The sequence below is a fragment of the Acipenser ruthenus genome, unplaced genomic scaffold (genome assembly GCF_902713425.1).
Source record: "Acipenser ruthenus unplaced genomic scaffold, fAciRut3.2 maternal haplotype, whole genome shotgun sequence".
NCBI classification, from domain to species: Eukaryota; Metazoa; Chordata; class Actinopteri; order Acipenseriformes; family Acipenseridae; genus Acipenser; species Acipenser ruthenus.
In genome coordinates this window covers 128432-151003 of record NW_026708728.1, presented here as the reverse complement: position 1 = coordinate 151003, position 22572 = coordinate 128432, and the positions used below count along the sequence as shown (strand labels likewise).

The 22572-nt window shown below is 39.7% G+C and overlaps 1 protein-coding gene across 1 annotated transcript; it reads right to left on the bottom strand.

Annotated features, from left to right (window-relative positions):
- Nucleotides 1–1179: 1179 nt before the first annotated feature.
- Nucleotides 1180–22255, bottom strand: LOC131735556 (tripartite motif-containing protein 75-like). Its single transcript, XM_059021620.1, has 25 exons — nucleotides 22192–22255; nucleotides 16400–16596; nucleotides 15548–15658; nucleotides 14114–14377; nucleotides 13977–14021; nucleotides 13312–13446; nucleotides 12862–12972; nucleotides 11878–11898; nucleotides 11439–11483; nucleotides 10861–10887; nucleotides 10601–10636; nucleotides 10176–10211; nucleotides 10020–10055; nucleotides 8973–8999; nucleotides 8820–8846; nucleotides 8452–8487; nucleotides 7600–7632; nucleotides 7452–7484; nucleotides 6478–6510; nucleotides 5954–5986; nucleotides 5752–5784; nucleotides 5238–5270; nucleotides 4586–4621; nucleotides 3627–3653; nucleotides 1180–2969 (listed from the first exon to the last, which is right to left on the bottom strand). Exons 2-25 carry the CDS (start codon nucleotides 16533–16535, stop codon nucleotides 2458–2460), a joined length of 1866 nt encoding a protein of 621 aa, XP_058877603.1. The 5' UTR covers nucleotides 16536–16596; nucleotides 22192–22255; the 3' UTR covers nucleotides 1180–2457.
- Between the last annotated feature and the right edge of the window lie 317 nt (nucleotides 22256–22572).

Genomic DNA, 22572 nt, shown 5'->3' with positions numbered 1-22572 from the left:
AGTTAATTTTCCAATGATTAGTATTTTAATGCCGGGGTGTATAAAGCACTAGGCGAGGCGACAAACAGACATGTCCTGGTTCGTTTGCTTAATATGTTTCTTGATTTTGTATATGTTTAGAAGTGAGAACCAAGGCAGTGTGGAGTAGTGGTTAGGGTTCTGGACTCTTGACCGGAGGGTCGTGGGTTCAATCCCAGGTGTGGGACACTGCTCTGTACCCTTGAGCAAGGTACTTTACCTAGATTGTTCCAGTAAAAACCCAACTGCATAAATGGGTAATTGTATGTACAAATAATGTTATCTTGTAACAATTGTAAGTCGCCCTGGATAAGGGTGTCTTCTAAGAAATAAATAATAATAATGTAAAGACACACATTTCCAGTGTCTTCCATGTTGAAACGAGGGTTGGTTCACATGTCACATACATGTAGTATGCACTTTCCATTGTATTTAATGTATTAGACATTTATTTTTAAATATCATGTATTGTGCATTTCTCTGTATTTAAAGTATTATGGATTTTCTTGTTGTTACTGTATCTTGTGAAGCGCTTTGTGATGGTGGTCCACTATGAAAGGCGCTATATAAAATAGATAGATAGATTGATTGATAAGTAGGGTTAAAATGTGAAGTGTTTCTTAATGGTCTCATTGAGAGGAGTGTGCTGGTTCTGCACGTGTTACTGTAGACATTAACCACCCTGAGGTGGGAATGCACCTAGTTCAGTCACTGTGGGTTAATCTCGGTTGAATTAGTAAAGTTTTATGTAGGGTAAGCAGCTCAAAGTGATGAATCAGTGAGTAACACTTTACTGTAATCTAATTACATTTTTGAGTAACTCATAAATGTAATCTGATTACATTTTTCTCATTACATTTTTCAGTAATTTGTAACTGTAGTCTGATTACATTTTTTGAGTAACTTGTAACTGTAATCTGATTACATCTTTGAGTAACCTGTAACTGTAATCTGATTACATTTTTTTTCAGTAACTCGTAACTGCAGTGGCTCCTGTTTCAGAGAGGTAACGGAAAGGGTTCAGTCGTGCGTGAAAAAATAAGGTAAGTACTTTTTTTCCCAACATTGCAAATAATTTACAATGTATTTTCTTCCACAGATTCACCCCTTATCATTATACATATAATCATGCTGGCATATAATAACCCTATCAAAAAAAAATAGAATTTCCAAAGCAGTATTTATTGAAGACAGCAGCAAAGTGAATGACAGAAATCCAAAAATAAATGATTTAAATACAAAGACACACAGAGATTCAAATGGAAAATGGCTTATAACATTGGATTCTACTTGTATATCATTGCATAAGCACATATAATTCAGTGTAACTCTCAATGCAGTTTTCAGAATGCAGTAAAGTTATGTAAGGGGTATTTACACAGACAGCAAAGTCTTGGTTTTCTGGTCAAGTTTGAGTTTTGCTCTTTCTTTCTTTATCTCTCACTTATGGAGCTCAGAAAAACAATGGTAAATATGCAGTATAATCATGGTACCACTGAATTCACACACACAGACAAAAAAGTTTAATTTAAAATGAGGCAAAAAGAAAATGGATATTTACAGATAACAGATAAACAAAATAATCTGGATAGATTTATATTTTCCCCGGACCAAAATTAATAATAATAATAATAATAATAATAATAAATTGAGCTACCATATGACTCTGTGTGCACTCAGACAGTTAGCTCTTGTTTAGAATTGAATTTACTTATTACATAGGCTGTATATGGAAAATGAGTTATATATTAATAAACACAATCAATGCTGTTTGTAATGGGCAGACAGCATTTGGTGTCTGCTGTCTTTTAATTCTTACAAAATTATTGGTTAATTTTTTTTTTTTTCACTCTCTTCAAAAGAGCTTGAGTGTACCTTCGGAATTCATAGTGTAGAAATAAGAACTGGGGCACCCAAAGCTTTGAGAACTATGCAGAACAAGGCAGTTAGCATGTTGATTATGAAAATGAGTCATTTTAGAAAGATGTTTCAAATGACTCAAGACCACAGGCAGTGCAATTCTGCGGGTAACGGAATTCCTCGGAAAATCGCGGAATTGGAAGTCTCCCGCGGAATTCACAGTCTTCCACAGATTCTCCACATTCTGCAGCTGCATCATCATCATCATAATGATTATATAAACAGATTAGCTGTTCCCTTCTAGTGTGGTTCACTAGGGGTGTTTGTTTTGTCTCCTTAAAAAAGTCGGAGCTCATTAAAGGCTGGAATCGGAGCTTTGAAAATACAGCTCGATAAGAAATCTCGCTGTGACGTGATGTTTTTGATTGAGGGCTTCTAAAAAGATTTTACTGAAATCATATTAAATCGGAAGAAGTATTTGACCCATATATAGGATTATGTGAGCTTGATTTCCATTTTTATAACCCGTTATGAATACACTAAACACATAAGATGCTCTTGTTATAACACACTTCTGATTTACAGTATGACAAGATCTGTGCTCGTATCCCAGGTCCAGAAAAATGGGTAAAGCTTCTCGGTGAAGACGTCAGTGAAAGTATAGAGAAGAGTTCCGCTCTCTACGTCGTAAAAGGAGAGTCGCCCTTCATCGTACACCAGACTGATCCCCACCTTCTGGACCTTCAACCCCGGGGCTAGAGATGTCAGGGGGTCAGTCAGGGCCCATAACTGGTCTCCGTACCACCACAGAGTCCAGTACCCATCCCGGGGGAGCATGCTGAACTCCCCTTTCCTCTGGGCAGAGGCTCTGGCGACTCCCAGCTTCCAGTGCTGGTTCTGCCCCACGTCCACCTCCCAGAAGTGGCGCCCTGAGGTGAAGCCCTCCTGGCCCACGGCACATTCCCAGTAATCGAACCTCTCGGGGTTGTCGTCGGAGACGGCCCGCGTTTCATCGCCCAGTCGGAGCCGCTTTCCGTCCCGGGACAGTATCAGTTTGGGGTACGCCGTGTAGGGGTCCAGAACCACTCCGTCTGTGGAGAATAGAGGAGATGTAGCTATGTGGTATTGCAGGACAGTCAGATGTCGCTGTTGTTTTAAATCTTGTGATCGTGAGACTTGGGACGGTTTCAATAAACAAAGGCTGAATTTTTTTAAAAATAAGAACATAAAAGTTTGAGAACGAGAAAAGGCCATTCAGTCCATCAAGGCTCATCCCCTTGTTAGCACACCATTCTCCCCTACTGGGGGGAACTCATTTAAAAACACTAGCCTTTTTTAAAACGTTCCCAGTGTTTTAGATCCTACTGTGTTACCTGGTAGGCTATTCCATGCATTTATAAAAAAAGGTTTCCTGCCTTCTGTTCTAAACTCTAATCAGCTTCCATTTCTGCCCTCTGGATCTTCTCTCTGTGCTAAACTTGAAGTTGTGTCTTGGACTTTAACCAGACCATTTATGATGTTTTAGACTTCAGTCCCCTTTTTCCCTTCTTTTCATAAGAACGCAGAGTGAGTCTTAAATCTGAGTGAGTCTTAAATTTGTGCTTGATCCTTTCTTTCTTGATTTGACATAAATGCCAGATCATGTCTTATAACCTGGACCTCTTTGTAGATATCACATTGTTGGCTGCATTTATAATATTCATTCTAATTGTTTTTTTAAACTTTTAATTTAGTTAATAAAATGTTACCTTTTGGAGACTGATCCTTGCTGGAATCTAAAAAAAATAATAATAATAGATTGTTTCAATTCAATTAGAGTTCAGTTCTGAATAATCCTCTGAGATGTGATTTAGTGCTGACCTTCATTGGGTGAAATTCATTTATTTTTTTGCATGCAATACTTGTGTTCTGCCCGTACCTCATTTTGCTTAATATTACTATCAAAACTATGCTCGGGATAAAATTTAAAAATACTTGCTAACCAACAAGCATTCCAGTTTTCAGAGTGTTGTATTCACTTGATGACAGGACTACAGCTATGCATCATCAACACCCTCTATATAGAATGAACTCCCTCAGCTTCATAGAGTCCAGTGAAAGCTGCTGAATAATGTTCCCTTGTTAACATATTGAATTCCACCCCCTCTATATAGAATGAACTCCCTCAGCTTCATAGAGTCCAATGAAAGCTGCTAAATAATGTTCCCTTGTTAACATATTGAATTCCACACACTCTATATAGAATGAACTCCCTCAGCTTCATAGAGTCCAATGAAAGCTGCTGAATAATGTTCCCTTGTTAACATATTGAATTCCACATCCTCTATATAGAATGAACTCCCTCAGCTTCATAGAGTCCAGTGAAAGCTGCTGAATAATGTTCCCTTGTTAACATATTGAATTCCACCCCCTCTATATAGAATGAACTCCCTCAGCTTCATAGAGTCCAGTGAAAGCTGCTGAATAATGTTCCCTTGAAAAACTGAAAAATGTGACATTACCGAAATCTCACACAAAATACTGTGTATTTTGTAGTTTATTTTGATTACATGATGATAAATAAAATATCTAAATTATGTTCATATTTTTTTTAAGTGAATCATAGAATTCTAGGTGATGCAAAACCTTTGGTCAGAGCTATAAGTCTTTCTCCCAATATTAGGAAGCCAATGTAGATTATCTAAGGAAAATAAAATCATTACCTTACCTACTGAAGAATGCTGCTGTCTGGCCTCCACAGAGTCTAACAGAGGAACACATATATAGAGATAAAGAGTTCAATATTCAATCAATATTGTCTAGAATCCTATTATTCTGTGATTTCTAAAATGCAAAACTGTACATAGAGAACTTGAAACGCTACTGACCTAACATAATAATACTAATAATAATACTAATTATTATTATTATTATTATTATTATTATTATTATTATTATTATTATTATTATTATTAATAGTAAAGTCATTTAGCAGACGCTTTTATCCAAAGCGACTTGCAGAGACTAGGGGGGTGAACTCTGCATCATCAACAACTGCTGCTGCTGCTGCAGAGTCACTTCCAATAGGAGCTTGTTTGTTTGACGTCTCATCCTGAAGGACGGAGCACAAGGAGGTTCAGTGACTTGCTCAGGGTCACACACACACAGGGAGTCAGCGCTGAGCCGGGTGATTTGAACCTCCTGGTATCAAGACCCTTTTTTTACCACTGGGCCACCAAACCTAATTCCTACGAACCTCACTGCCCACTAGCTGTACTTTAAACATCAAAAATTTGTCTGATACATTTTATTCCATCCTCAGGTTTATTTGCTCACAGTCAAAACTGCGATTGCAAATATGAAAGAAGAAAACACCTTACCGATGCGATCAGAAAACACCGCAGCTGGTTTCTCTGTAGAGAAGCGAGAGACAACGTTTCAGAAGTTGAACCACACACCTTCACAATCTGATGAGTTATAGAGTGGAGTAATTGACTTCTTCAGCATGTCTCTCCTTTCGTTGTAGCAGCACTCACTTATTTCTCAATCATGTATCCTTATAATCCGTCACTAGTCAAGAGAGCGGTCGCCGCTAAGACTCGGCCAAGCAACTGAGGGCAGCGTTGGTGTGCAGTGCATTATGGGTGATCTCAAGCAGAGAGGAGAAAGCAGAGTCTGATAGTACAGCATATTTAAAGAGCTGGTTCTGTGAGATTCATCTCATTTCTCAATCGTGATCTCATTTCCGATGGACTATCAAATAGTTTTCTGTTCTGACATTAGGATTGTCGTAGGGTGGCTGTTTTCATTTATTTTGTTGCTGTATACAGTAGTAGGCCACCCCTGCTTTTCAAACCTGAGTCAGGTCACTGGGCTGAACCATTTGTGGCTTACCGAAACGCTCTGAATAGACTGGGGCAAACTTCTCTGTAAAGAAAACACAGTAAAAAAAACAGTAAGTGTGTAAACGGGAATTCATAATTTGAATGATCAGATTATTATTATTATTATTAGTAGTAGTAGTAGTAGTAGTAGTAGTAGTAGTAGTAGCAGTAGCATTAAATAAATGTAATATTAAGAAAATAAAAAAGCTTACCGAAACTAGAAGAATAGGCAGAGTCTGGTTCTTCTGTCAAGAAAACACAGAGAGATCCTTTTGTTGACTTTAATGCGAGTTTACCTCTGCTTTAGCCTGACGACATTTCAAAGGGTTTTTAACTGGCTCGTTCAAATATTTCATTACTGGGAAAAATGTTTTTAATTGATACATGTTCTTGATGGACAAGCATCCCAGGATGCATTGCAAAAATACATCGCTCATGCTTTAATTTAAAGGGTCGCTTTTTTTAGTTTATTGACTGTTAAGAAACCTTGACCGTTTGGAGCTCAGGGTTCTACATTAAGATCTTTATAAATGAATGTAAAGGGTCAGGGTTGTGTGCTGCACTGCACTGCCCCCTGCTGGTGAGAGGAGGATAAAATCTACAGAACCACGGATGCAGACGAGCCCGGCTCTCTCGCACAGCGGTTAAGACACTCGCTGGCTCACAGGGGCCAGAGCTTCACTCTTTACAGACAGCACCAGATCTTTTAAAATACAAATAAAAAATAAAATCTTACCGAATCGTTCAGAAAATGTGGGGGCTTTGTGTTCTGTAATGAAAGCACAGAGAGAAGGTTCATGTGTTTCTCATCCATACACTGAAAACACTGAGAGAGACTTCTGGAGGAAATGTTTGTCACTGAATTTACACTGAAGACACAGAGAAAGACTTCTAGTGGAAACATTTGCCATTGAATTTACACTGAAGACGCTGAGAAAGACTTCTAGTGGAAACGTTTGCCATTGTATTTACACTGAAGACACTGAGAAAGACTTCTAGTGGAAACGTTTGTCATTCAATTTACACTGAAGACACTGAGAAAGACTTCTAGTGGAAACGTTTGTTATCGAATTTACACTAAAGACCCTGAGAAAGACTTCTAGTATAAACGTTTGCCATTGAATTTACACTGAAGACACTGAGAAAGACTTCTAGCGGAAACATTTGTCATTCAATTTACACTGAAGACACTGAGAAAGACTTCTAGTGGAAATGTTTGCCATTGAATTTACACTGAAGACACTGAGAAAGACTTCTAGTGGAAACGTTTGCCATTGAATTTACACTGAAGACACTGAGGAAGACTTCTAGTGGAAACGTTTGCCATTGAATTTACACTGAAGACACAGAGAAAGACTTCTAGTGGAAACATTTGCCATTGAATTTACACTGAAGACGCTGAGAAAGACTTCTAGTGGAAACGTTTGCCATTCAATTTACAGTGAAGACACAGAGAAAGACTTCTAGTGGAAACATTTGCCATTGAATTTACACTGAAGACACTGAGAAAGACTTCTAGTGGAAACGTTTGCCATTGAATTTACACTGAAGACACTGAGAAAGACTTCTAGCGGAAACGTTTGTCATTGAATTTTAGTTCCTTTGAGTATTTCTGAATTCAGACCCTCAGAATTATTTTTTCACTGATCATTTTAGAAACATTTATAAGAATCACATAATTTTTAATAAGAAAATGAAATACAAACTTACCTAAACTTTTAGTATACGCAAGGGTGGGTGCCTCTATAAAGAACACACAGAGAATTTCATTTTTAGAACAAAAAACTACAACACTAGTTATATGGAATACACATTTTAAATAGATGAACCAAAAAAATAAATCAAATCAAAAGTTTACCGAGATGCTCAGGATAAGTTGGCGTGGGTTTCTCTGTAATGAAATCAGAGGGGAGAGCATTTGATTAAAACATGTATACATCAAATTATATATTGTGGTAGAGGAGGGGGAGGATAAGGAGAAATGTAGTCCAGGGGCTTGATACAGGACTACATCCCCCAGAATGCCTTCATACAGACTTCTAATAAAGTTTTTAGACCTGCCTTTATACACCTGCCTGCTTAATTACAGACAGGTGTCCCTCATTCCATTAGAATGTGGTGTTTCCCCTCCTGGCTCTAATCACAAACCCCAAGGCATTCTGGGGGATGTAGTCCTGTATCAAACCCCTGGACTACATCTTTGCTTATTCTCTCTCTACTCTGACTATATATATATATATATATATATATATATATATATATATATATATATATATATATATATATATATATACACTGTATAATGTCCAGTAAGCATATCTATTATTATTATTATTATTATTATTATTATTATTATTATTATTTTGTCAGACCCCTGCTTTATCCCAGGCGACTCACACAGGTGTTACAGGGCAGTACAGGGTTACAATGCAAGATTCATGTTTAAATATACTGTTGCTCACAGTCAGTGCAAACAATAATACGAATACAATATGAACTAGGATGCAGCGAGTTAGGATTACCTCGTTTGCATACATTTTAGCAGCTGAAGTATCCTTCAGAATAAGAAATTAAAAAAAGAGAATGGAAATCGTATCGAAGCGTTCCAGAAGGGCTTTGATCTCTGGAAACCATGCAGAAGACCTCGCTACCCCGAAAGTCATTTTAAAACTGCACCCCAAGTTTGGAGAAAGACTGCCAGCAGACTTACCTAGTGTAGACAGTGGCTTCGTATCTCCCCTAGCACCTAATACAAAAAAACCAAAAATATATATACATATTTTATTCAATTTTTGATAAGAGTGCGTGCTAATACTCGTAATTGATCGGCTGGTATTAAATCAATCATTAATATCGATTTCAAAACGAGAAACGCTGTCCTTCCCTCACCTTTACTATTGATAACTTTTCTCATATCAATAAGAAACTCCCTACAGACCACATCTTAACTTCTAAGACACAGAGATATGTATTAAGAGAGCCTCTGATGGAGGTAAAACAGACAGAACTCTCGCCCCCCCAGCATCAAAGACTATATTTAGGAAGGCTGCAAAAAAAAAAAGAGAATTCAAATCTTACCGAAATATCTGTAAAACGGGCTCTTGTCTATAAAGAAAGAGCAGAGAATATATTTGATCAGTGTTGTTCACTCCCACGAAATGTTGTAATAATATATCTTTAATAAAATCAGTGTAAACAAAAATAGACACCAGTATGATAATTTGACCTCACCGTACAGTTTCTTCATCATGTCGCTACCTGTAAAGAAAGCACGGAGATGATTTCATTACAGACGCTGAAATGACTGACTTGCATTTTTTGGGAATCGATAGCCCTTTTTTTAAATAGCCAATAAAAAAAAAACATAGCCTCTTTTGTGCCATAGATAGCCCCTCTTAAGATTGCCAGCCTCTTTTGTGAAATCGATAGCCCCTCTTAAAAAATGGAAACCTCTTTTTTTGAAATCGATAGCCCCTCTTAAAAAAATTGCTAGCCTCTTTTGTGAAATCGATAGCCCCTCTTAAGAAATTGCTAGCCCCTTTTGTGAAATCGATAGCCTCTTTTAAAGAACCGAACCCCCTTTTTTGAAAATCTTCAGAATGTAATGACGCACACATTATTGAGGAGTTGTAATAGGGCAGCAGTGTGGAGTAGTGGTTAGGGCTCTGGAACGGAGGGTCGTGGGTTCAATCCCAGGTGGGGGAGACTGCTGCTGTACCCTTGAGCAAGGTGCTTTACCTAGATTGCTCCAGTAAAAACCCAACTGTATAAATGGGTAATTGTATGTAAAAATAATGTGATATCTTGTAACAACTGTAAGTCGCCCTGGATAAGGGCGTCTGCTAAGAAATAAATAATAATAATTCCTAGTTTTGATTGACAGCTGCAAAAATGACCTTTTTTTGATGAATGAATGAACTGCGTTTTGCAAGAAAGTGAAAACCATACCGTAGAGTTTAGAAAAGGAGATAGTTATCTATTGAGAAAGCATAGAGAGAATTGAATTCTTCAGAACGCACTCTGTCGCTGATCCAAATGCAGGTTTACTGTTTGATTCTAAAGCAGAGGGAACGCGAAGCCCCTTCCTCAGGAACAGCGGGGGCTTGAAACCTGGTTCCAGGAGACCCCCGTCCGACGGGAGACCTAGTTTGAGGTTTGCTGTATCAAACCCCAAGTCTCCCTGCCTGGTGCGCCGCGCAGTGGCCTGAAACCAGGTTCTAAGCCACAGAAAGCGGCCCCGTGTTCCCCTCGGTTTAAGCTGACTAGTATTAAACTTACCTTTGAGATTACGCAGTTTATCTGTAACAGCTGACACTGGTGGGAGAAAAAAACTGCAGTTAGCTTCATGATGTAAAAGGAATATCAAATAAAATAAAGAATATCTGGATACTAAACCGATACTAAACCCTGTCTTTGCGCCTAGACAGAACGTACAGTTTACTTCACGCAGTTTTTCAGCCATTCCAGATACTGACAAAAAACTAAATTTGGAAATTAAAATTGAAAAACATTCACTGTCCTCCAACCTTGACATCATATATACAGTTCTGGGTTTAGCATCATCATCACCCTCTATATAGAATGAACTAATTCTGCTTCATGAAGTCGAATGAACCCTGCTGAATAAATGCAACGTTAACATATTGAATTACACACCGAGCGCTTTGTAGTTTTCCATTTACTTAACAAAAAAACTGAAATGTGATATTTTTCGAAATCTAACTTGAAATACTACTGTACTACTATTATGGCTTCCGGTAGATTTTTTTAATTTTTTGCAACTGCTGCTGCTGCTGCTGAGTCACTTCCAATAGGACCTCGTTTATTTTCCGTTTCATTTTGGCTGTTTATAAACTTACCGAATGAACTGTGTTGGTTCTGCGCATTCACCGGGACTGACAAAAACAAAAGAGAGTCAGGCTTATTTCAGTGGTTTTTTTTCTGTTAAAATCATATACATCAACAATATTGTTATTAAAAGCTTTGTTTTTAGATTTATTTAAAAGTTGATATTGTTGACCGCCCTCTGGTGGTCAAGCGGTGCATTACACCGCGCCCTCTCTAGTTTTAGCGACCCTCCGACCACGTTGAACAAAAAAAAAAAAATTGACAGTCTTACCTAAATTCTCTGAAAGCACATCATTAACTAGAAAGAAGGCAAAAAAATACATTGTCTGAGTTTCATGGAAAGAAACAAGATCAAATTGTGTTGTAATAAAAAATCACATTCTCGTTGCTGTTCACCTCAAACACAAAATCTGCCTGTGAACTGAATCAACGGCCCCTTATAAAAGCAGACCACGTTTTTTATAAAGCACGGTGCTATTGCAGGTGCCTCATGCTTTCCCCATGGTTATACTGGCTGGTCATGTTTCTCCCTATGCTTTACCAGACCTCTCTGTGCTTTATAATGCTTCCCTATGCTTTACCACACCTCTCTGTGCTTTACAATGCTTCCCAATGCTTTACCAGACCTCTCTGTGCTTTACAGTGCTTCCCTATGCTTTACCACACCTCTCTGTGCTTTACAATGCTTCCCTATGCTTTACCACACCTCTCTGTGCTTTACAATGCTTCCCTATGCTTTACCACACCTCTCTGTGCTTTACAATGCTTCCCTGTGCTTTACCATTGTTTTAATACACTTTTTATAAAGGGGACCTGTGTGATCAAAATGATCGTCACCATTCTACTTACACCCTTTCCCTTTGGAGCTCAGAGAGTCTTGATATGTTTTCTTCCCTGTTCCCAAAAGGAGACATACTATTAGTTATCATATCAGGGATTGCACAGAATTCAAGCTAATCTACCACACGTTTTCATCGGTAGCAAAGTATGCAATTAACATGATTTTTACAGAAACAGACCTCCAGACTATAGGTGGCGCCGGTGCTAACTGCTGGCTGACCTCACAAAGATGGTTGAGGTAACCCTTAAAGGCTGTCATCTTTGTGAGGTCAGATAAGGTCAAAGTGGTGAGTATATAGGGAACTGCCTCCTTTGACCTCACAAAGATGGCGGCCTTAATGGATTTTGAGATTTCACACGCACACAAATCAAAACTACAGATGCAATGGGGGTATTTTACTAAATGTGCACACGGCTGTATTACAGGAAACCTGGGCTGCACACTTACCTAGTCTGTTGTTTAGCTGTCCTGCACAGAAAAGAGAGAAAATCCATCAAACATCATATCAAAAACAGGAGATCAGAGATATCACATAACCCTGTAGAGCTCTGGCCAAAAGTGTTGCACCACCCTACAGAAGAAACACATTTTGCTTCTTAAAGTTGAATGAAAGCTGCTGAATAATGTTCCCTTGTTAACATATTGAATTCCACCCCCTCTATATAGAATGAACTCCCTCAGCTTCATAGAGTCCAATGAAAGCTGCTGAATAATGTTCCCTTGTTAACATATTGAATCACACACCCTCTATATAGAATGAACTCCCTCAGCTTCATAGAGTCCAATGAAAGCTGCTGAATAATGTTCCCTTGTTAACATATTGAATTCCACCCCCTCTATATAGAATGAACTCCCTCAGCTTCATAGAGTCCAATGAAAGCTGCTGAATAATGTTCCCTTGTTAACATATTGAATTCCACCCCCTCTATATAGAATGAACTCCCTCAGCTTCATAGAGTCCAATGAAAGCTGCTGAATAATGTTCCCTTGTTAACATATTGAATTCCACCCCCTCTATATAGAATGAACTCCCTCAGCTTCATAGAGTCCAATGAAAGCTGCTGAATAATGTTCCCTTGTTAACATATTGAATTCCACCCCCTCTATATAGAATGAACTCCCTCAGCTTCATAGAGTCCAATGAAAGCTGCTGAATAATGTTCCCTTGTTAACATATTGAATTCCACCCCCTCTATATAGAATGAACTCCCTCAGCTTCATAGAGTCCAATGAAAGCTGCTGAATAATGTTCCCTTGTTAACATATTGAATTCCACCCCCTCTATATAGAATGAACTCCCTCAGCTTCATAGAGTCCAATGAGATTTATTTTATGATGTCTCAATCCTAAAATCAATGCAAAACTTTTGTCCAGAGCTGTCTATCCGGCAGTTGACTGTTTCAAGTTTCGATGGATGAAGCTGTGAATTACCTGCTATGCTGCCTCGCTTCTTAAAGGCGTAGGCAAAGACCGATAAGACAACAGCTGGAACTCCCAGTTTGGACAGGAAGGAGGCAGCCCGTGATATAAGGGAACCTGAATCTGGACAAAATTCAATAGTTTTTTTTTAATCCCTACAAATCGCCCGCGTGCTGAGAATCAGAACACATTACGCCATTCAAAAACCTGAGTGCACAGCTGCCTGCGTTAGGAACTACAGATCCCACCATCCCTCACTGTTACTGCTGGGGCAGAGGCATGCTGAGCTGTAGTTTGTATTCCTTATTCAGTTGTTACACTGGCAACAATCAGTTTGATAAAATGACTGGCTCTTAAGTTTCACAATGCGAAAGAGAGCTCCAGTAAACTACACAGGTAAACGGGTGTTTCCCCCTAGTTAACACACACCAGCGTTTCAGTCAAATTTTGAGAGTTCCTTACTGTCGTCTTTGACTTCTGCTGTCAAATCTTGTCCTGTTATCAGTCCTCTTCCCTCAGAAACAGGGACCCAATCATCAGAACCTAACTCAACCCCCTGCTCCAGGTACCCCTCAACAGAGCTGGCTTCAACGGACTCTAAAGAGAAACGAAATATTCTGTTACAGCCCGAACCAACCGGGACTACAACCGCACGCCGCTCTGTTTAATAAGACCAAAAGAAGGACTGTTTCAATGCTTTCGTGGGAGCACTTTGCGCTGTGTATGTTTGCAATTGCTGTGTGTGTGCATAGCAGTTACTTAGTAAATCCATGTGTGCTCACACATCATTACAATGTTATTATTTATTAGCAGACGCCCTTATCCAGGGCGACTTACAATTGTTACAAGATATCACATTATTTTTACATACAATTACCCATTTATACAGTTGGGTTTTTTACTGGAGCAATCTAGGTAAAGTACCTTGCTCAAGGGTACAGCAGCAGTGTCCCCCCCCACCTGGGATTGAACCCACGACCCTCCGGTCAAGAGTCCAGAGCCCTAACCACTACTCCACACTGCTCCATTATGCAGAATTACTGTTATTATGAAGAATTACTAGATTTAATATGTGTGTGTGTGGCGTTATCTGTCGGTAACCCTCTCCGTTGTGTGTGTTTAATTACCGGCATTGTCGTTGAACGAGAGATCCACTGGTAACTTCTCCAGCACTGAAACAAGGAGAGATATAGTTAATGAACAAGACATTTACACCTCGCTGTGTGTTGTAAATAACACCTCCATCCAGCCCGTTTTTACTCACCATTCTCCTGGATGCTTCTCAGGATGCTGTCCCCTTGTGGGAGGTACTTCTGAATGCCGCTCATTAACTTGCTCCGCAGGTCCGAGTGCGCCCCCTGCAGGCTGGTAAACTTATCGTGCACTGACGTCAGCTGCTCCTCGATCGCCGCGTACCTCTCCTGCAGGGTGGAGTAATCCAGCTTCACCTCTTCTAGCTTCTGCACCAAATCTGTGTGGCTGTCGAGCAGGCTGCTGTACTCCGTGCTCGCCCTGGACATTTTGGAATCTAAAACACAGACACGCACAAAAATATATCCTGCTGATCAGATCCCCCGTCGCTTTTCTTCCCTTCTAAAAGTATACCACAGTGCGTTTGCAGCTTTCCCCTCCCTAAGATGTTTTTCCTGCGATTTAAGTAGACCCCTACGCACAGGTATTTCCTCAACTCAGTAAAAAATATTCAACTCAAAAATGTCTGTGCTTTATTACACGTTGCTGTGCTTTTACTATGGGAAACGTTTATAAGGGTTAGTTTACCGTTTTTATATGCTTTACCAGACCTCTCTGTGCTTTACAATGCTTCCCTATGCTTTACCAGGCCTCTCTGTGCTTTACAATGCTTCCCTATGCTTTACCACACCTCTCTGTGCATTACAATGCTTCCCTATGCTTTACCAGACCTCTCTGTGCTTTACAATGCTTCCCTATGCTTTACCATACCGTATGGTAAAGCATAGGGAAGCATAGGGAAGCATTGTAAAGCACAGAGAGGTCTGGTAAAGCATAGGGAAGCACTGTAAAGCACAGAGAGGTCTGGTAAAGCATAGAGAAGCATTGTACAGCACAGAGAGGTCTGGTAAAGCATTGTAAAGCACAGAGAGGTCTGGTAAAGCATAGGGAAGCATTGTAAAGCACAGAGAGGTGTGGTAAAGCATAGGGAAGCATTGTAAAGCACAGCGAGGTCTGGTAAAGCATATTAAAAATACAGGGTAAACTGACGAAACACAGTTAAGCATTCAAGTAAAACTACAGTGCAAGAAACTAAGTCAAGCAGATAAACCTGTTTGAAAATCTGAAAAATTTTACATCCCCCACCCTTTGAGACATTTCTCCACCTGCTGCTCCCGATTACTCAGCGTTAACAAGACTGATATTACCATGCCAGCGTCCTTAACCCATTCACTACCAAATGCATCTAGTCTAGGAAATAAAATCTGAACACAAGCTGTATTTATTTACATGACTTTTGATACATTCTAAATCAATATTTCATCAATATTTTTGTTGCTATTTGTTACACTAGTAATTACACATAATAACATTGTAATGATGTGTAAGGACACATGAGTAACTGCCATGCAAACACACAGTCATTCGAGACTCTTAATGGAAGGTGTTACATGCTTTAAGAAGCAGGTTCCGGTGTGTTTTGCAGTTCTGAGAGTCCAGTACTCACAATGCAGTCCGGTTCCTGCTGTAACTGTGGTGAGGAGCAGAACGGCCAGGGCTTGCGTGGTCCGCTTGTAAAAATTCTCTTTCCCGCCAGATTCTTTCGAAGGCTTCGAAGCTGAAGATAAAAGATCGTGAGAAAATTAACGAACGAGAGGAGGCGGATCAGCCCATCAGAGCTCGTCCGGTTCCCATAGCAGCTGATGGATCTCAGAACTCTGTGAAGGTCTTCAAGGATCCCGGTGATTCTGCATCAACATGACTAGGTAACCCTAGACACCCCTTTCCGCCCCCTCTCTGTGTGGAGAAAAGATGTCTCCTTCCCTCTGTCTCCTAAGTTTGTCTCTCTCACTTCCTGTATCCCCTACATAAAGGTCAACCCCCAGTCAATGTAAGTGAACCCCAATAGTCTGAATGCAGATGAATTCAAAGCTAATTAAAATGCCATTATGTATAGTTACAATGCACTAACCCTAACCCTAACCCTAACTCTAATCATAACACTAACCCTTTTCTGATACAAATCTGTACTGACATATATCATGCAAACAGATTGCCACATTAAGTCCATTGTAACTCTGCATAATAACATTGTAACGATATGTAAGCACACCTGTATTCACTAATTAACTACTATGTAAATACACAGTGATTATTGCATGCCACCTTCACAATCAAGTCTCCGTTGAAAAAAAGAGATTTGAATCTCAACGGCGCCTTCCTGGTTCAATCAAATCAAATCAAATCAGACAGATGGCTTATTTTGTTTCTGTCCTACATTGACCTTGCAATGGTAGAGGTTGCGTTCTGGTTCAGGTAGACAGATTTTAAAGGTAGAGTTGTTTGAAAGTGATCTTACTCTTCGATGTTGGGTCGGGTATATGCTGTCCCCCATTCTGTCCGGCTTGGTTCAGGATATTTCTCACCAGGTCACCGTTAAGCCCACCTCCCGGACTGGAGTTCCGCGGATCAAATCTGTTGCGTGTTTGGTTCATTCTGTCCGGACCGTCCCAAGTTTGGAATAACAGACGTTTTTCTCTGACTAGGAGCTGGTTTCTTGGAGAGAAATTTAAAAGTTAGATAACGCCACACTGCTGAGACAGTACTAACCAGGTGAAGACATTGGGAGGAGCTTTTTTTAGCTGAAATGTCTGAGTTTATCTTTCTGAGTGTTTTTCTGACAACCCAAGACGAAACAGGAATGACCGTGCTGCTCCTGTCTGGTTTATCTGAGTTCTCAGAGGTGAGCTGATCACAATCTATGAAGGAGTGGAGGGCAGATCTCTCCCTGCTCCTGTCTGGTTTATCTGAGTTCTGAGCAGATTACAACCCAAGAAGATGATGAAGGGCAGCAGTGTGGAGTAGTGGTTAGGGCCCTGGACTCTTGACAGGAGGGTCGTGGGTTCAATCCCAGGTGGGGGACACTGCTGCTGTACCCTTGAGCAAGGTACTTTACCTAGATTGCTCCAGTAAAAACCCAACTGTATAAATGGGTAATTGTATGTAAAAAGAATGTGATATCTTGTAACAATTGTAAGTCACCCTGGATAAGGGTGTCTGCTAAGAAATAATAATAATAATAATAATAATAATAATAATAATAATAATAATAATAATAATAATGAAGAAGATGAAGATGAGAAGAAGAGATTATGAATGAAAGTGAAGGAGAAATGAGCAGATGAAGGAGGAGAGGGAGAATGAATGAATGAATGAATGAATGAATGAATGAATGAATGAATGAATGAAGGAGAAGAAACTCCTAACTTTCTAAGACCTGAGCAGATCTCAACCCAAGATGTAATATTGACCAGTGTGTACAATCTATCCCATAAAACCACATTCTGTGGTACAAGCATCAGTCAGCAATAACAGACGTGCTTGGGAGTACCGCTGTGTGTGAGAAACAAAGAAACAGTCAGACCGGTTTGCAAGGCGGGGCTGCTGGTTGTCAAGCAACTCTTGCTGTTTGCTGTTTTTGTTTAATTTTTTTGGGGGGGCGGCATAGGGCCCCTCCTCAAAATATTTGCTGTTGTTGGCAAAGCAAAGTGAGGTTCCCGGTTCAAATCCCGACTCAGCCACTGACTCCCTGTGTGTGTGTGACTCTGAGCAAGTCACTGAGCCTCCTTGTGCTCCGTCCTTCAGGATGAGACGTCAAACAAACGAGCTCCTATTGGAAGTGACTCTGCAGCAGCAGCAGCAGTTGTTGATGATGCAGAGTTCATCCCCCTAGTCTCTGTAAATCGCTTTGGATCAAAGAGTCTGCTGACTGACTCATTAACAGATTCAATCCAGGTAATTAAATCCACATGAATTAACAGGGCTGGCTGAATTCAAAACGAATGACTTGAGAACGCAGAGGAAGCGCCGAAGATGTTCAGGTGTTATCTCCGTGGGATTCAAACGATATTCAATAGGAATTTTGCCGGCTGTTATATCAAACGTCCCCTGTTTATATTATAGATTAATAAAATCGTGGCAATATAACAATGTATAGCAGCGTTGAGAATGTAACCCGTTGGAATAGATTGGATTTTGTAAATTTCCATCTAAATATGTTTTTCTTTTGTTTGGTATGGTATACTAAATACAACCGTCCTTTGCAAATGCATGCTAAATATTTGAGATGGCATGCTGCCACATACGCGCTGTTGAAAGGCAGTATTGACGATACTGTCTGTTTTTTTGGGGGGGTGGGGGAAGGGGGGGTTGTCACCTTAATGGAATGTAAGTAAACTGGAAAGGTAAAGTTTCTCTCAATGCAGAGATTGCTGTTTTACATCAGTAACTACAAAGGCGCAGCGTCGTTCTTACATCATTTTCTTGTTCACTCTCTCTCTCTCTCTCTCTCTATATATATATATATATATATGTGATAATGATCAGGATATAATTTTGTATTGAATTATATCCTGATGTAACTATCACTGACACTGTTATCTGCTCCGTTATTGAATCGTATTTTGTCATATTCTTGTACTTGCTAGAACCGAAGTCATTGTATTTATCTTGCTCTTAATTATTATTATTATTATTATTATTATTATTATTATTATTATTATTATTATTATTATTATTATTATTTATTTCTTAGCAGACGCCCTTATCCAGGGCGACTTACAATTGTTACAAGATATCACATTATTTTTTACATACAATTACATTATTTTTACATACAATTATCCATTTATACAGTTGGGTTTTTACTGGAGCAATCTAGGTAAAGTACCTTGCTCAAGGGTACAGCAGCAGTGTCTCCCACCTGGGATTGAACCCACGACCCTCCGGTCAAGAGTCCAGAGCCCTAACCACTACTCCACACTTAATTGTATTATTACTTGTACTGTGATTCTTGAAATGTATTTTTGTTTACGACTCTAAGTCGCCCTGGATAAGGGCGTCTGCTAAGAAATAAATAATAATAATAATAATAATAATAATAATAATAATATTTTTTATTTATTTATTTATTTATTTAAGCTTGGCAGTACTATCGCAGCACTTCTGCATTTAAAAATATTCCCGATACGTTTTGATATCTTAGTATTTTTTTGACGCCTGTCAATCACCCGTTGCCCCGCCCCCGTTCCTTCTGTCAAATGCCAGATCAGACTTGCCGATCCATACTCAAGCGATGGATTACTGTCGCAACTCTGTCACATAACCCACTCACTCAAGTCTTGAAACAGATAGCAATCTGTGGGACCATCGCACTTACTTCTGTAAAATATTTTTGCCGGATACTTGTTACAATCATTTGCACATATTTGATGTGACGATTATCTATTCAGGAATGTACTACGCATGGGGAGACACACACTGCTCCCCCGACATCACAAGACTTTTTTAAAAAGCGTTTCACAGCCCTGAGCTGCAGTAACTACCTTATAGCTAACCCGGGGGTGACCCCCGAAAAATTAAGGGTTTTTAAGGCGTCCCTTTTGTCGACAGCTCCGGCCAAAAGTTTTGCATCCCCCTCTATATACATTTGTATTCACAAAGTCGAAACGTGTTCAATAATACATATTGAATTACACACCAGCGCTTAGTTTCCCCCCCATATACTTAGTGCTGCTATTATGGCTGCCGGCGGTAGACTTTTGCGATATAATGTTGTAGTTTCTTTAATTGCACGGTGATGTTAAACGAAACATCTACATTCTCTTCATATAGTAATTTTTTAAAGCAATATCTCAGTCGTTTAATTCTTGAGGATGCAAAGCAGCCCTCATCGTCGCCCGAGCCTTTCAATTGAACATTTCCGCCCTTTAAACACGCAAGAGAGACGCCTGAGAATCTGAAAAAACTTACCTGGCTGCCGGAGAAATGGTTTGTGGAGCACGATGGATAGTGACAGGTGTTTCCTGTGCAATGGCAGGGGTGGGGATATAGTAACGAGGCAGGTGACAGACTGTGACTCACAGCCGTGCAATTAAAAACATTTTAAGGAACAGCGTTCGCTTTTCGCTTCGGGGCTGGGTTGGGTGACAGTTTGATTGTGTACTCCCTGAAACGGACTTCCAAATGCTCTGAAATCCTGTTTTGCTTGCCTGTCTGTTTGATTTGTCTCTATACAGCCGTGTGCAAATGTATCTAAACACCTCTAGATGTGTCTTTGATATCTTTTATAAACCCACCTGCATGAAAACACCTCCGGGTGTGAGAATTTCAATCTCCGCTCAGTAATCAGCGATATAGAAACTATAGGCGCTCCTGTGTGTGAAAATGCTAGACCGCTTTGTGCTTTAATCAGGCGTCTTAAACAGCTTCTGAAAAGTCTCCTGCGTTTACTATGGGAGAGGTTTAGTTAGTCTTTTTAAAGTGCTTTATTGCACCTCTCTGCTTTACAATGGTCCCCTATGTTTTAGCCAGCCAGCGTTGCGCACACCCATCGCCATGGCAACACGAAGACGAAATGCCACGCCCTTATTCTTCACAGCTAGGGCGAACAGATAACACCGTGTTTGCAGAGGCGCTTTATCCTGTCAATTATCGAGTCAAAGGATTCTGAGATAGAAAGAAAGAAAGAAAGAAAGAAAGAAAGAAAGAAAGAAAGAAAGAGAAAGAAAACGCTCTGAATTGTAAAACAGGTAACAAGCCCGCTCCGCCTCGCACTGCCCTGCCCCGCCTCGTATGTTTTATTTAACATTATTATTATTATTATTATTATTATTATTATTATTATTATTATTATTATTATTATTTATTTCTTAGCAGACGTGCTTATCCAGGGCGACTTACAATTGTTACAAGATATCACATTATATTTACACACAATTCCCCATTTATACAGTTGGGTTTTTACTGGAGCAATCTAGGTAAAGTACCTTGCTCAAGGGTACAGCAGCAGTGTCCCCCACCTGGGATTGAACCCACGACCCTCCCGTCAAGAGTCCAGAGCCCTAACCACTACTCCACACTGATACAAAATTATATCGCAAAAAAAAAGTCTGTACCAGAAGCAATAATAATAATAATAATAATAATAATAATAATAATAATAATAATAATAATAATAATAATAATACTTGTTTCATGTTAGATTTCTAAATGTCATTTTTTTTTTTAAATTGTTGTCAGTATTTTTTATTTTTTTTTCTTCTGGTAAGTATTTGGTAAAATATATGTGGAATGTTTGGTATGGTAAGCATGCGCAGATCTCAGTGCGGATAGCATGCATGCTTACAATGGTGTTTGTAATTACAGAGAAAACACGGGCGTGGTCTGAGGGTGTTTTCCTGCAGTTACAATGAACAATGAATGCATTTGAAATGTGTAACAAAGCGTGTAGTGTGTGTGTAGTGGTGGGGTGGGGTGGGGGGGTGGTGGGGCTGGGGGGGGGGTGGGGGGGGGAAGCAGGTATTACTATCAATGTGCGGACAAAATTTGAGAAAATGTCCTCACAAAGATAGTAACTCCTTTAAAAACGACGTTGTTGGGACGTCCCACTTTGTAAAACACCTTTTTAAGAACTAAATATGCCTTTTAAAAAAAAAGTGCCAAAATATTTAGTTTCTTGTCAACTTTCACCCTGACTGGAGTTAGAAATATAATGAGAGTCAATGAGAAGTCACCACAAATATAGGAATACAAACGTGTGTGTGTGTATAGTCTCGTGGCACAATCTGTGCTTTACAATGCTTCCCTATGCTTTACCAGGCCTCTCTGTGCTTTACAATGCTTCCCTATGCTTTACCAGACCTCTCTGTGCTTTACAATGCTTCCCTATGCTTTACCAGACCTCTCTGTGCTTTAGAATGCTTCCCTATGCTTTACCAGACCTCTCTGTGCTTTACATTGCTTCCCTATGCTTTACCAGACCTCCCTGTGGTTTACAATGCTTCCCTATGCTTTACCAGACCTCCCTGTGGTTTACAATGCTTCCCTATGCTTTACCACACCTCTCTGTGCTTTACAATGCGTCCCTATGCTTTACCAGACCTCTCTGTGCTTTACAATGCGTCCCTATGCTTTACCACACCTCTGTGGAATGTGAACGAACCAGATAAACGAGTAGGGTCTGGTTTTTGATGCAGCACGAGGTAGAGCAGGCTAGCGTATGGAAACATAATTGCAGAGGTGGGTGCAGTGCCGGGTTTAGACTCTTGGGGGCCGCGGGCAGAGGCTACACCTTGAGGCTCAGAAACTCACACGCAGTACTGCCAGATAATGACCCTGTGGCGCCATCTAATGGTGTCCCCGAAGTACTTCACGAACCTGTTGAAAGTAGAAATACTACCTAAAATAGTCTCAATACAATAGATGAAATGGTAAGGTAGCTCATTATTATTATTATTATTATTATTATTATTATTATTATTATTATTATTAGCAGACACCCTTATCCAGGGCGACTTACAATTGTAACAAGATATCACATTATTTTTTCATTTCATAGCAGTCAAAAATACTGGACAGGTCATTTCTATCTATCTATCTATCTATCTGTCTGTCTGTCTGTCTGTCTATCTTTCTATCTGTCTGTTTGTCTGTCTATCTATCTATCTATCTATCTATCTATCTACCTGTTCT

What these genes read in the sequence shown, in the direction of transcription:
- LOC131735556 (XM_059021620.1), bottom strand. Translation starts at nt 16,535, where the DNA reads ATGAACCAAACACGCAACAGATTTGATCCGCGGAACTCCAGTCCGGGA. An exon ending in AACTTATCCTGAGCATCTCG is followed by an intron (nt 7,485 to 7,599) that starts GTAAACTTTTGA and finishes TGTTCTTTATAG; the next exon opens with AGGCACCCACCCTTGCGTAT. An exon ending in TGCGTATACTAAAAGTTTAG is followed by an intron (nt 6,511 to 7,451) that starts GTAAGTTTGTAT and finishes CTTTCATTACAG; the next exon opens with AACACAAAGCCCCCACATTT.